A 15,095-nucleotide genomic window follows, 5' to 3' on the forward strand; every position below is an offset into this window, starting at 1 on the left:
GATTGTAAACCTTTGAGGTCCAAGAACTGATCCTTGTGATACCCACCTAGTTACAGTCTGCCAAACTGAGCAGTATATTTGGTGAATCATGGAATGCACAAGTGGGGTTTAATTGTTCAACTATTAATCTGAATGGGACATTTGTTTGTACATCAACAAATTTTGTGTCCAGATGTATTTTGATCTATGTGAACATAAGAGGTGCAAAGAGAGCCGCATGTAGCTTGCAAAAGAAGATTTGTGCTAATTTAGTACATTCAGCTTTGTTCTTGTCACATCCTTTTCTGTTATTTAGCTTGCACCTTGCCAGTTTTCCCAAATCCAGTTTTCCTAGCGTTCTGTGCTTGAAAAAAACAAAACACTGGATTGTAATAAAGAATCCAATGGAAATATCGACAATAATTGGGCATTGCTATTGCAACATACATGACTTATTCATTTAATTAAAGCTTTTGTAGTTTGAATTAGCCATTGCAAATGTTGTTCCATGCCTGAGCTTTGACACCTCAAGGAAAAGATGGTGGTCTGAAGAGTTTGCATCACGATAAATAAAGTCAATTACATCTGGGAGTTTGGTAGAAAGCTGGGTGGTGATTAATTGTTATTGTGCTAGGCCCATTTTTGTTGAGTATTAAATAAATTATCATTTGCAGACTGGGATTTTGGGCTAAATAAGAAACCCGCTTCTTCAGTGTAGGATTCTTAGTTGGACAGGTTCATAACATTGAATGGTTCTAACGATTTCCAACTGGTCTCTTGCGATAGCAGAGTTGCATTTCAGCAGGCAAATTAAAAGTTATGTAGAGCCCTGCTAAAGACAGTTCACTTATTGTCAGTAAAGATAGAAACCCTAAAGAATGACTGACCATCTGTTTTAGTAATGTTCACCAATATCCAAACCATGTTCTAGGATTAATATGTGTAGACTAAATGCAAACTAATTGTCACATTTGGGATAAAAATCACAAAATGAATGGGGAATTTACCATTTTTAAAGCTGCGAAGAAATGCAAGCATTTAATAAATTTGTGACCATACCCGAGAAGATAAAGAGACAAGAGTGACTGGTACAAGACAAGCTGACAGTCAGAGGAAGGGGATAAATGCGGAGTGGTCAGAAGCAGAGTGAAGAGCTAAAACTAATTATGGCATCTGGACAGATACATATTCTTGACGAGTATTGGTATCTGGTGGTAAGCAGAAAGTTGAATAGAAAAATATAGGTGTAGATTTTTCCTGACTTGCTTTATTTTTCTTTATACTCATAGCCAGGATTGCTAGGAGTCTTCCAGAAGCTAATTGCATCTAAGGCAAATGACCATCAAGGCTTCTACCTGCTTAACAGTATAATTGAACACATGCCTCCGTAAGTATAGAGCTACTTTCTACAGCTTATTGGGTGTTAAAAGCTGAATAATCGTGTTCACGGATTGTTCTTGTATTTTCCGCCTATCAGTGATGCCATGCACCAATATCGGAAGCAGATCTTCATTTTGCTCTTCCAGAGACTTCAAAATTCAAAAACAACCAAGTTTGTTAAAAGTAAGTACTTTTTTCCTTTCTGAAGAAGTGCTTCATGAAGATTTCTCAAGTGGTTTGATTTTTTTTTTCTTCCTTTAGCAAAGCGACAAGCCTTTTTTATTACCTCCAACTTAGTGCTTTCATGACCTGGAAATTCCCAGATGGGAACCTAAGAAATTGAATCTGTCATTCACCACTGACACTTGATTGGTGCTCTTGGGTGATGCACTTTTATTTGGAGGGAGATCTTCTCAATTTATTGATTGTGTGAATTTATTTTGTTTTGTATCTTAGGTTTCTTGGTATTCGTTAACCTTTATGCTGTGAAATACGGTGCAATAGCATTGCAAGAAATATTCGACAGTATACAGCCAAAGTAAGTATGATGGTGCTCAAATGTGAGAAGCAAAGTGAACTTATTTTTGGTTACAGCTTTCCTGCTGGTTTGCAGAACAACTGCTACATTCTGCTTATTGGGACATGTTGAAAATCTATTTCACCCTCTCCCTGGCCCTTTCTTTGCTTCACAACCGCCACATTACAAACTCCCCCTCTTTCACATTTAAGTTGGGCATGGTGTGAAACCTTTAATTTCCTACTTCATTATCAGCAAGAAATGGCACCAACAACTTCTCTCTGTCAGACTCGCCTCAATCGGTGTCCAGTAGGGAAAAATGGAGACTAAAAAAACATCCAGTCCATCAGCTTTTAAATACCAGAGATTACCTAGAATCATAGAAACCCTACAGTGCAGAAAGTGGCCATTTGGCCCATCGAGTCTGCACCGACCACAATCCCACCCAAGCCCTACCCCATATCCCAACATATTTACCCACTAATCCCTCTAACCTATGCATCTCAGGACACTAAGGGGCAACTTTAGCATGGCCAATCAACCTAACCCGCACATCTTTGGACTGTGGGAGGAAATCGGAGCACACGGAGGAAACCCACGCAGACACGAGAAGAATGTGCAAACTCCACACAGACAGTGACCCAAGCCGGGAATTGAACCCAGGCCCCTGGAGCTGTGAAGCAGCAGTGCTAACCACTGTGCTACCATGCCACCTATAGTTGGTTCCCCACTTTATGCTTTATTTCAGAGATGAGAGTGACTGCCATTGACAAGGAGGCAACACTTGACCCAGTGTGGCATCAGGGAACCCTACTGGAAGTGAAATCAGGCAAAATCCTTGACTGGTGAGAGTCATGCCTACCAGAGGTTGTCCTCGATGAGTTCCTTAGGACAGTGTCTTATGTCAAACCATTTTCAGCACTGCATCAGCTACTTCCATCATAAGGTCAGAATTAGGAATGTTTGCTGATCATTGCAGTGTTCAGTTCCATTTGTAACTCCTCAGCTAATGAAGCAGCCCATGAACACATGCAACAGGATCTAGTCAGCATTCGGGCTTGAATAAGTTAGTGGCAAGTTACATAAGCACCATAAATAACTCTTGAACAAGAGTCTTGCCATCTCCCCTTGAGATTTGATGGCATTATCATCATTGAATTCTCCACCATAATTCCCCACCATCAATGTCTTGGGCTTTATCATTGATGAAAAACCAGACACATACTGTGACTAAGAATTAGGTTGGGTATTCTGCAGTGAATGACACCTTCTGATTCTGCAAAGCTTTTCCACAATCTACAAGAAGCAAGATGGAATGTGATGGAATGCTTCTCACTTGTTTGGATGTGTACAGCTCTGACAACACTTAATGAATTGGACACCATTCAGGGCGAGACAGCCAGTTTGACACAATACAACGTCACACAAACTTGTGATCTCTACCATCTAAATGAATGGCAGCAGGCACATGGGAATAGCATCACGTCAAAGTCACAGAGCATCCTGACTTGGAAATCTAGCGCTGTTCCTTTTATTGCTGAGTTAAAATCCTGGAATTTGCTATTTAGAAGTACCTTCAGTAAACAGACAACACAAGCTCATCACGATTGTCTCAGAAGTAGAAGGGATGGGCAATAAATACAAACCTTGCCAGCAACATTCACTGAATTAAAAAGATTGAGTTTTATACATTTAGCCAAGTATGATGTTTACATGGAAATTTTGAGAATTAATATCATGCTCTGTGAATAATTCATTTGTTTCTTCTGAGTTAACCTTCACCTTTTATTTAGTGCGTCTTTATCTGAAATGACATACAATTGTTTTTGTTGCAGAATGTTCGGCATGGTTTTGGAAAAAATTGTTGTTCCAGAAGTGCAGAAGGTGTCTGGGCAGATTGAAAAAAAAATTTGTGCAGTGGGCATTACAAAGATCCTAACAGAATGCCCTTCTATGATGGACACTGACTATACTAAGCTTTGGTAAGTTGATGGATTTTTTTTGGAATGAGAGTCTCTGTTTTGTTTGGAGTTTGTTAACTTGACAGCCAGCCTCTAAAATATACTAAATTAAGCTGAAATTACTTTTTGGGGGGAGGGGGAAGGTAGATCCAGCTCCTGCACAGCTGGAATTGCCTTGGGATTCTCTAATTTCACCTATATGAGAATTTTTTAAAAAATTATTTCTTGAAATGTGCAGGAAGTACTACCAGCTGCAGAATGTGGGTTTCAGAGCTTGAGCAACGGCTAAAATACCTGTGGTGGTCTGTTAGTCTGAGGGCTACACTGATAACACATTCAGAAAGGTGCTCACACCACAGCTTAAGGGCCTGGAGGCAGGTAGGGCATGTGTGACCACCAGGCAGTCCCAGAGAACTGGGCAGTTAGTGCAGGAAACTCCTGGGGTTATGCTTAGATCTTGTTGGATCTGGTTCTTGGAAATAAGGTGAGTCAAGAAGATCAAGTGTCAGTGGCGACAATGATCTTTGTATTGCAAGGTTTAGGGTGATGATAGAAAAGGATAGTAGGTAGTCCAGAGTGAAAATAATTAACTGGGACAAAAATAATTCAGGGGCAAGAATGGAGTTGGGACAATTAGACTGGAACGAAAGGTTGGCGGGATAAACTGCAGCTGATCAGTGGCCTCCCTTCAAAACAAAAATGGCCTGGACAGAGTCACGGTATATTCCCTTAAAAGAGAAAGGTAGGACAAACAAATCCAGAGCTCCCTGGATGAAAAATAGAAGTTAAGGTAAGGGGAAAAAAAGTGTGTTTGTATGACGTGTCAGATAGAAAACACAGTTGAGAACCAAGAGGAATACAGAAAGTTCAGAAAAAGCACATTAGAAAAGTGAAGAGAGCAGACTGTCAGTCAGCATAAAGGGGAATCCCAAAATCTTCTATAGGCATATAAATAGTAAAAGGGAATTAACACTCAAAGCCTGGGGGCTTGCTGAGAGCGCAGAAGAGATTTACCAGAATAGTGCCATGGATGAGAAACTTCAGTTATAAGGAACCTTTGTTGTGATGTTCTCCAGGAGTCAGTATAGGGACTCTTGCTTTTCCTGATATAAATGATCTAGATCTGGTGTGCAGGGTATAAGTTGAAAGTTTGTGGATGGCACAAAACTTGGAAGGATTGTAAACTGTGAGGAGGACAGTGTAGAACTTCAAAATAACATAGACAAGTTGGTGAAGTGGGCAGATAGGTGAGGTGGCAGATGAAGTTCAAAGCGGAGATGTGTGAGGTGATGCATTTTGGTAGGAAGAACATGGAGAGACAACATAAAACAATGGGTAAAATTCTTAAGTGGGTGCAGGAGCTGAGGGACTTTGGTTTGTATATGTGTAAGTCATTAAAGGTGGCAGGACAGGTGGAGAAAGCAATTAGTAAAGCAGATAGTATTCTGGGCTTTATTAACAGGGACATAGAGTACAAAAGCAAGGAGGTTATGCTGACCTTGTGTAAAACATTAATTGGACCCAGCTGGAATATAATGTACAGCCTAGTCACCACTCTATAGGAAGGATTTTGATTTATTATTGTCACGTATTAGTGTACAGTGAAAGTGTTGTTTCTTGCGCACTATACAGACAAAGCATACCATACATAGAGAAGGAAAGGAGAGCGTGCAGAATATAGTGTTACAGTCATAGCGAGGGTGCAGAGAAAGATCAACTTAATGCAAGGTAGGTCCATTCAAAAGTCTGATGGCAGCATGGAAGAAGCTGTTTTGGAGTCGGTTGGTAAAAAGACTTTTGTATCTTTTTCCTGGTGGAAGAGAGTATGTTCAGGGTGCGTGGGGTCCTTAATTATGCTGGCTGCTTTTCTGAGGCAGTGGGAAGTGTAGACAGTGTTAATGGATGGGAGACTGGTTTGAGTGATGGACTGGGCTTCGTTCATGACCCTTTGTAGTTTCTTGCGGTCTTGGACAGAGCAGGAACCATGCCAAGCTGTGATACAACCGGAAAGAATGCTTTCTGTGATGCATCTATAGATGTTGGTGAGAGTTGTCACGGATATGCCAAATTTCTTTGGTCTCCTGAGAAAGTAAAGGCGTTGGTGGGCTTTCTTCACTTCAGCATGGAGGGACCAGGACAGGTTGTTGTCGATCTGGACACCTAAAAACTTGAAGCTCTCAACCATTTATACTTCATCCCCATTGATGTCGACAGGGGCATGCCCTCCACTACAATGTCTACCTCCTTAGTTTTGTTGACATCGAGGGAAAGATTATTGTTGTCGCACCAGTTTACCAGAATGGTACCAGGGATGAGAAACCTCAGGATAGATTGGCAAGGTTGAGACAGCTCTCCTTGGAGAGAAGAAGGCTAAGAGGAGATTTGATAGCAATGTTCATAAACATGAAGAGACTGAACAGAGACGATAGGGAGAAACTATTCCTGCTTGTAGATGAATTAAGAGCAAGAGGACACAGATTTAAAGTGATTTGCAAAAGAAGCAAACGTGATCTGAGAAAAACTTTCACACGAGTGGCTCAGGTCTGGAATGCACTCCCTGAAAGTGTGGTGCAGGCAGGTTCAATTGAAGCATTCAGAGAGGGTATGAGATCATTATTTAGGGCGGCACGGTAGCACAGTGGTTAGCACTGCTGCTTCACAGCTCCAGGGTCCCGGGTTCGATTCCCGGCTCGGGTCACTGTCTGTGTGGAGTTTCTCCTCGTGTCTGCGTGGGTTTCCTCCGGGTGCTCCGGTTTCCTCCCACAGTCCAAAGATGTGCGGGTTAGGTTGATTGGCCAGGTTAAAAAAAAATTGCCCCTTAGAGTCCTGGGATGCATAGGTTAGAGGGATTAGCGGGTAAAATATGTGGGGGTAGGGCCTGGGTGGGATTGAGTTCAGTGCAGACTCGATGGGCTGAATGGCCTCCTTCTGCACTGTAGGGTTTCTATGATTTCTACATTAGAGCATTAGGGGAATGACACTAAGTCATGCTGCTCGTTTGGAGAGCTAGTGCAGGCACAAAGGGCCAAATGACCTCTGTCTGCTTCATAATTCTGTGAGCAATGCTGGCAAGGCCAGGATTCGTTGCTCATCCTTAATTTTCCTTGGGAAGGTGGTAGTGAGTCGCCGGCTTGATCAACTGAAGTCCATCTGGTGTTGGTAGCCCACCTTTCTGTTCAGAAGGGAGTTCCGTGATTTTGACACAGTGACAATGAAGAAACAGCGATATAGTTTCAAGTTGGGATGGTGTACGACTTGGAGAGGGACTTCCTGGTGTTCCTATGTGTCTGCTGCCCTTGTCCTTCTCGGGGGTGGGGTGTGGGGTGGGGGAGTAGGTTGTAGAGATCATGGGTTTGGAAGGTGTTGTCAAAAGAGATTTGGTGAGTTGCTGCAGTGCTTCTTGTATTTGGTACACACTGCTGCCACTGTGCATTGGCAGTGGAGAGTGAATGTTTAAAATAATGGATGGCGTGCTACTCGAGGAGTCCCAGATGTTGATGAGCTTCTTGAGTGTTGTTGGAGTTGGACTCATCCGGGAGAGTATTCCATCACACTCTTGACTTGTGAAGTAAATAGTCTGTGCATTTGTTACCTGGGAATTGATTAGGTGGAAAGAGAAATAATTCAAGAAATTATTGTTTAGTTTATGAATGAGAAGTCCCATTAGTTAAATTGAAATGCTATCAGCTTTTTTGATGCAGATTCTTTTTGCTTAGTGTCAGAGAAAATAGTGTGTAACTAGAAATATTCAGCACTAAAAAAATCTTTAACTGGAGACGGATTTCCAGTTGTGAAATCAGTATTAGCCATTTTAATTTGCATTCATGCATCTCTCCTGACTAATGTTGTAAAGTCCAGCCTGTCGACTAATCTCAGGAAGCTGAGATATCAGTGGACTGATGTTTCCTATGTGCAGTTGACTAGTAAAATGAGAACCTGTAGCTGCTGTAATAAGGAATGGTGAGGGACACGATGGTGTAAATGCAGAATGGAGCAATATGCTGCTGTTCTATTTCCTTTCCACCTTCATATTCTCTTAAAATTTTCCTTTTTGCATACTTGAGTAATATAGTTAATACTTGTTTAAATATGAGTAATGACCCAACCAAAAATTAAACGTGCTGATTCTTCATATCCATTTTCTTCAAATAGGACTCCTTTACTCCAAGCTCTTATTGGGTTATTTGAATTGCCCGAAGATGACAGTATTCCTGATGATGAACATTTCATTGATATTGAAGATGCACCAGGTTATCAGACAGCTTTCTCCCAGCTGGCGTTTGCAGGAAAAAAAGAGCACGATCCCATTGGTGCAACAGTGAGCAATCCAAGAGTTCATCTGGCCCAGTCCCTTCACAAGCTCTCCACAGCATGTCCGGGCAGGGTAGGTATTAGAGTTGTGCATTGAGCAAAAATTGGGTAAAGCCAATTTAGGCAGGATAAAAGTTTCCCAAGCTATGAAAGCATGTGAAAGATGCTTTTGTTGTCATTCAGTGACAACAGAGCTGAGGGCATGGTAGAATTTTCCTGGTTCTTCCTGTTGGTGGAAGGCAACTCCATGCGGTGGATTCCTCAGCAGCCGGATTGGACAAACCACGCAGAATACCGGAGGCATTGGCTGGACTGGAAGATCCCACGTCCGCTGCTGGAAAACACGCCAAGCGTGGAGGGCACAAAATCCCACCCATGGATATTAAATGCCTCATGGACCTCATTATTTTGTTTTCATCATGGGGAATATTGCAACCAATCTTTTATTCTTGGATGATTAGCACAGAATTGATTAGGTCATTTGAACACCTCACAAACCTGTTTGGAAGTGGCAAACTTCGTCAAAGACCTGGGCAGCATGGTGGCACAGTGGTTAGCACTGCTGCCTCACAGCGCTTCCATTCACGGCTTGGGTGACTGCGGAGTTTGCACGTTCGCCCTGTGTCTGCGTGGGTTTCCTCCGGGTGCTCGGGTTTCCCCTCACAGTTTTAAAGACGTGCTGGTTCGGTGCATTGACAATGCTAAATTCTCTCTGTACCCGAACAGGCACCGGCGTGTGGCAACTAAGGGATTTTCACAGTAACTTCATTGCAGTGTTGATGTAAGCCTACTTGTGACTGATAAATAAACTTTAAATTTTAAATTGAATTTCACTGGATAAGCTGAATTATTTATGTAAGAACGTTATATTTGTAAAACATTGTCCTCTGTTCACCGTTTTACCTGAAGAATTTAAACTTTGAGCAGGATGGTTGACCTTACTTTTCAATGGAGATATGTCTCTGTAATTGGGGAAGAGCTATGAAAAAATTGTACATTTCAATTCTTGGTTCCTACTTGTCCCATTACTGGAAGCAAAATTAGTAGGTTTGATTCCGCAGCGGACAACTGTCTTGAATTCACAGGTCTCATAGTTGCCTAAGACGAGCAGACAGTTAGTCTCAAATATAGTTTGCTGTAGCTTGCCATAGACTAACACATATTAGCTTGGAAGCAGCAAATATGAAAAATGTGATTTAACTGAATTGACTCCTTAAAATTAAACATAACATTGCTATGCACAAGAGACCATTAGTTCTCATTTTGGTGACTGAACTCAAAGGAACAATGTTTAGAATTTAAGGAAGCGAAGTCCAAAGTTGGATGAGTCCTAGAAATGTGACAATTATGTCCAGGTACAAATGGTCACTCTATGCTGGCCCAGTAAATTTACCAGGAAAGTCCCTGGTTGGATGCCCTACCCCTGCTGCATTAGCTAATTCTTAGCTGGGATATTGATTATAACTTGAAATCATAATTACAGCATATCAGAATCATTTGGGCGGCACGGTGGCACAATGGTTAGCACTGCTGCCTCACAGCACCAGGGACCCGGGTTCAATTCCCGGCTTGGATCACTGTCTGTATGGTGTTTGCACATTCTCCCCGTGTCTGTGGGTTTTCTCCGGGTGCTCCGGTTTCCTCCCGCAGTCCAACGATGTGCAGGTCAGGTGGATTGACCATGCTAAAATACCCTATAGTGTCAGGAGGACTAGCTAGGGTAAATGTGTGGGGTTATGGAGATGGGACTTAGGTGGGGTTATGGATGGTGCAGACTCGATGGGCCAAATATCCTCCTTCTGCACTGTATGATTCTATGATTCATTAAGCTCAATTTACAAAATAATTTCATACTTTGTTGCCATGTTGTGTAAAAAAAAAAAGTGTTTCGGCTGAAACATCCACAAGTTAATGGAATTAATTCCTTAGAAGAGAAGTATATATTTAGGCTACATTAAAGATGAGAATTGGGTCTTGCGTACAATAAGTTATGAGTTTATGATGTGCATCAACTGGAACTGCTTTTGCATGTATTGATTTAATGTACCATAACATAATGCTGTAATACTTTTCTCCCATAGGTTCCATCGATGATCAGCACAAGTTTGAATGCAGAGGCTTTACAATATCTGCAGAGTTATCTTCAGGCCGCAAGCGTGCAGCTGGTGTGAACCTGTTAGAATTGACTGAGGACACTCTTTAAAGGCTTTTTGCCATGTGTGCTTGCAGAGTAAACATCATTTGATTGTGTGTGGGGTAGGAATAAACCTGGGGGAGTAGTACCAGCCAACGATGATTATGATGACTTCTGCCCAAATGCATTTTGGCCCTGTGTAGGCTTAATGCTTGTGGTCTCTTTCTATCCACTTTTCTGTCTTTTATTTATGTTTTCTTAATCTGACTGCAAAAACCTAAAACAATAAAGCACCTACAGATGCATTGCCGTGTACAGTTACTCTGGTGTAAAATAAAAATGGAAAATATTAAAAACTTGTCATTTGCTGCCATCATTTTACCCATTTCAGATTCATTGAACTACAGATTTCCCAGTTGTGAGGAGCAAGTTGATGACATGTCCAGACAGTGCAGGGTGCCACAGACTGGTTGGATGCAGTCTTGTGTCCACAATGCCTCCTGTGATGACTTCCTGTTACAGGCCCATACTTTCTTGCTGAAGGCTGGAAGCTTCCCTAAACAGGTACGGTTAGAAAGCATTCTTCCATCCCTTTTGTAACCTGACCAATATCACTATCTTACAAACCTACACCCTGCCATTCTGCAATACAAAATCTTGAAGCATTCATTCATGGTTAAGGATCTTCAATTTTGCTTGCTTCAGGATAGTGGATTAGGAGAAGCAATTGTCTGGAGTGAATACATCCTCACTGGAAAAGAGAAGTTTGAGTGATGATAGTATTGATTTAGATTATCCATGTCCAGAACAGTAGAACCAGAAGACACTGTATTCGAGGTAGATTCAAAGCTAATCTGTACAAACAATATTTCATTAAATGCGTGGTCAATTTATGAAACGGGCTCCCTTATTGTTGATTTATTCAAATGCCAATTAGATTTCTTTCCAAAAACAATATTTTTGTACCCAGTGAATAATTTAAGACATGGTATGTGTAGTATACTTGGGAGGAACCAGGCAAGTTTGGATTCATGGTCCCCGAAGCTGTCCAACACTTACGTTTCCACATGGCGTATTTGGATCTGTTGTAGAAGTAATTGATTGAGATTAAATCCTATCATTAGTCAATCACTCCCAGTTTTGTACCATGCTTCTACCAAGCTGGTAGAAAGTGAACTTTTGGAACCTTGTTCATTGTTTTGCAATTTCTGTTGTAATGACAAAGCTTCTTCAAGAAGCTTCATAAATAGGGAGCCAAGATGATCGGAATTGGAATAGTTCTTCTTTGTTTAATGACCATGTTAAAATAAGCTAGAAACTTGAGGAGACGCCATTGACCCAAGAACAGTGCTATTTGTAATTTTGCATCTCTTCATTGTACGTCTTGACTTCTGTGTTACACCTTTGGTTATTGTTGTCATCAGTGTTCTTTCTGTCAATGGATTTCAAAATGTTTGTTTTTCAGTTGCTGGAATATTCCCTGGAAAGAGATGCAGTTTAGGCTTAAAGAGTTCTTGAAATAGCTGTGTGTTTGAAACTTTTATTACTTTAATTGAGTTATTTTAATCATTGACTTTGCATTTTGGACTTTGGTATTTGTCCATTTCTCCACTTACTTTGGTCTTTGGTCATAAAATCTGTGTTGTAACTCTGCGTATTTCACTTTAAGAATGGCACTTTCCATGGACCAACAGAAAAAATCTCCACTCAAATGAGGGGAAGCCCAGGACTTGACTTCATTTTGGCCTGTTAAACAGATTATCATAATCATTACTCGCCAGGCAGACAGATTCGAAAGGCTATACGCTTTATCAAGATAATCACCTTTCCTTTGACATTTTCATTTCAATGTAAGCTATATTTTTCTGCAGAACACATTATGTTGGTGTAATTTGTATTCTTTTAAGAGTACCACAAACTCTGATAGCCAAATCATGGTTAAATTCCATGATTTGCTGATTAATTGAAGTTTGACATATGAAAACTGTCCAATTTAAAAATGTTAGCTCAACCAACTAGCTTAACATTCTGCAGAAATTCATAGACTTTACTTGTTTCTCACTCGTTAATAATTTCTCAGCTACAGATTCAAATATTGTTTGGAACAAGGTCAATGTTAGGGATGCTGAATATGGAAGCTCATACATGAACAATTGTTAAGAAATGGAAATAATTTCCTTGCCTGGAACTGACAAAACATATTTTGAGAGATTAGTAATTAGTATTGCACAATCTGCCATACATTATCAAACTAAATAATGAATACTAGCTTGCAATGTGGTGGAAGGATCTACACAGGGTGACATTGTTTGAGCCATCTGGATGTTCTCAATGTTTAAGTGGAATGAAACTTGTCAGAGTTAACCAACACCAGTTGTTTCATTGAGGTTGCTGTGTAAAAGGTTTTAGTCAAGAGATAAGTGCACTGTGCTACTGAATTCTCTTCATAGTGCTGAGTGTTAAGAGCCCTATTTCCAACTATTTCACCTTTTGCTTATTCCTGGATTTCACGCTTGGGCTGAAGAAAACCCATTATGTGCTTTCCCTTAATAGTTTTTCTCAGTAAATCATTGAGTGTCTTGCACAGTATAAGGCTAACAACATGCATTGGGGTTTTGATGTCATTGAAGAAAGACCATCATTTTGTTCACATCTTTTCTGTGCTTTCCCCAAATATTTGTGGAAGTTAATTCCAAGTGCTGAAAAGGCAGAAGGCCACTATATTTTCCAACAACCCAGGGGATTTGCAATGAACCTATTTGAGAGGAGGAAACAAACACATTGACAGTGGATTTTGCTCCAGTTGAATAACTTATTGGTGTTTGAAGCAGTCGTGACTACATGTAGACTTGTCTTTCTTCATATGCAGTAAGTGTGTAGGGTGATAACAATCACCACAGTATGCCTCTGTTGTAATCATCTAGTAACTGGATCAGAAAAGGTCATTTTGTTATTGTTCAACCTTATGTCTATGGAATTATAGCTATATATTTAAACCAAACAAGATCCTGAATGACAATGAGTTATTGTAAGCAGCAGTAATTGAGTTTGAATTTCTTGAATCATACTGAGATTTATGGCAGTTTGTGCATCAATTTTGTCAGATGCAATTCATCCTCAAATTTTGTTGCTCAAAACTCCTGCAAAACAAGCACAAATGGAGTGTGGTAAATAGGACAAATACAGCAGCCTTCTGTTATGGTGCCTACTCTTGAGTCTGCAGCTCCTCTCATCATTGAAGGTGGCTATGCCTATTAAGTAGGCCCTTGAAGCTTTTTGGTCTTCAAAGTGGTTTGGGTGAGGGTGGGTTCTGAATAATTTTGGTGCATGTGACTGACAGCACCAAGTAGAGTTCAGGTTTCAGTAAGAAGGTTCCAGAAAAAAAATTACATTGAAACGCCAGAGATTGAATTTTGCTGATGCCAGATATTTTTCAGACTGTGCTTCCATCATTGAATCCCGACAGTGAAGAAGGAGGCCATTTGGCCCATCGGGTCTGCACTGGCAACAATCCCACCTAGGCCCTATCCCCGTAACTCGACATATTTACTCTGCTAATTCCTCTAACCTACACTGGAACACTAAGGGGGAATTTAACCAATGCACCTAACCCACACATCTGTGGACTGTGGGAGGAAACCGGAGCACCCGGAGGAAACCCGCACAAACATGGGGAGAATGTGCAAACTCCATACAGTGACCCAAGCTGGGAATCAAACCCAGGTTCCTGGAGCTGTGATGCAGCAGTGCTAACCACTGTGCCACCATACTGCCCTAAATGTTTTTATATAAACCTATACCACATGTGTAAATTCAGGAAATGTGCATTTACTGTCTTGGATGGAGTTATGGCAGACGCAAAGAAATTAGTAAAGTTGTTTAGTTTTGTATAAAAATAGCCTTAGCCAATTACTTTAGAAAACAATAGTGCAACAAAAATAGGCATTTGCTTCTCAGTAATGATATTATAAGTAAAACAGAACATATTGGAAAAACTCAGCAGGTCTGGCAGCATCTGTGGAGAGTGAAGCATTTAATGAGTCCGTACAGATTTCTAGCATCTGTAATATTTGGCTTTTATTTTGTAACTGATGAGCTACTCATTTAACTTTAGTCTGACCTACTGGTAATGGGAAAATAAGGACAAATGGCCTGTACTAGTTACTTCTGCCTCTGTATCAGGAAACTATTTAAAACATCACTACAACCTTTGAACATACAAACCAGGTTCTCACTTTAATGTCGTACTGAGGAAACATTGCATTGTTGGAGGTACTATTGTCCAGGTTAGACGTCAAACCAACACCTCAGTTTAGGTGAAAGATCACAGTTTTAAGTAATAATGTCCTGGCCAACACCCTTGGGCCAAAAAACTTAACAATAAACTACCTAATCACTCATTCATCTCCTGCATATGCAACCAAGTTCATTGCCTTCATGAGAACAATGTGATGTTTAAAGCACTGCAGGACACCCTAAGGCTCTGAAAATGCTATGCAGAGTTAAAATGTCTGCTTGATCTTGACTTGAGTAAATTAAATGCCATCGGAATGAGTCACGTGTGGGTGTACCTGAAGGAATATATTTTTTCACCAAAAATAAATTTCATAAAAGTGACCATTCAAAGTCGGTATTACATAAGATGCAGAGCCTAATCTTCCAGCAATGTATTGTTACTCATGACATTTATATGGTTAACATTTACAGTGTTCACCACATGGTATATAGATAGACTGAGGAGCTGAAAGAGTCGGGTACAATTACAACATTTGAAAGACATTTGGACAGGTACATGGTTGCGAAAGGTTTAGAG

At 40.7% G+C, this 15,095-nt stretch overlaps 1 protein-coding gene across 3 annotated transcripts in view; it reads left to right on the top strand.

Annotated features, from left to right (window-relative positions):
* Positions 1 to 13,280, top strand: part of cse1l (CSE1 chromosome segregation 1-like (yeast)) — a 49,948-nt gene extending 36,668 nt beyond the window's left edge. For all 3 annotated transcript variants that reach the window (XM_078236522.1, XM_078236524.1, XM_078236523.1), the window contains exons 20-25: positions 1,269 to 1,366; positions 1,457 to 1,542; positions 1,816 to 1,897; positions 3,712 to 3,858; positions 7,990 to 8,221; positions 10,230 to 13,280. In XM_078236522.1, the coding sequence (XP_078092648.1) occupies positions 1,269 to 1,366; positions 1,457 to 1,542; positions 1,816 to 1,897; positions 3,712 to 3,858; positions 7,990 to 8,221; positions 10,230 to 10,319 (735 nt within the window). In that variant the 3' untranslated portion in view covers positions 10,320 to 13,280. The remainder of the gene's footprint in view (positions 1 to 1,268; positions 1,367 to 1,456; positions 1,543 to 1,815; positions 1,898 to 3,711; positions 3,859 to 7,989; positions 8,222 to 10,229) is intronic.
* The last annotated feature ends 1,815 nt before the right edge of the window (positions 13,281 to 15,095 follow it).

The sequence above is a fragment of the Mustelus asterias genome, chromosome 20, assembly GCF_964213995.1.
Source record: "Mustelus asterias chromosome 20, sMusAst1.hap1.1, whole genome shotgun sequence".
In the NCBI taxonomy this organism is placed as follows: Eukaryota; Metazoa; Chordata; class Chondrichthyes; order Carcharhiniformes; family Triakidae; genus Mustelus; species Mustelus asterias.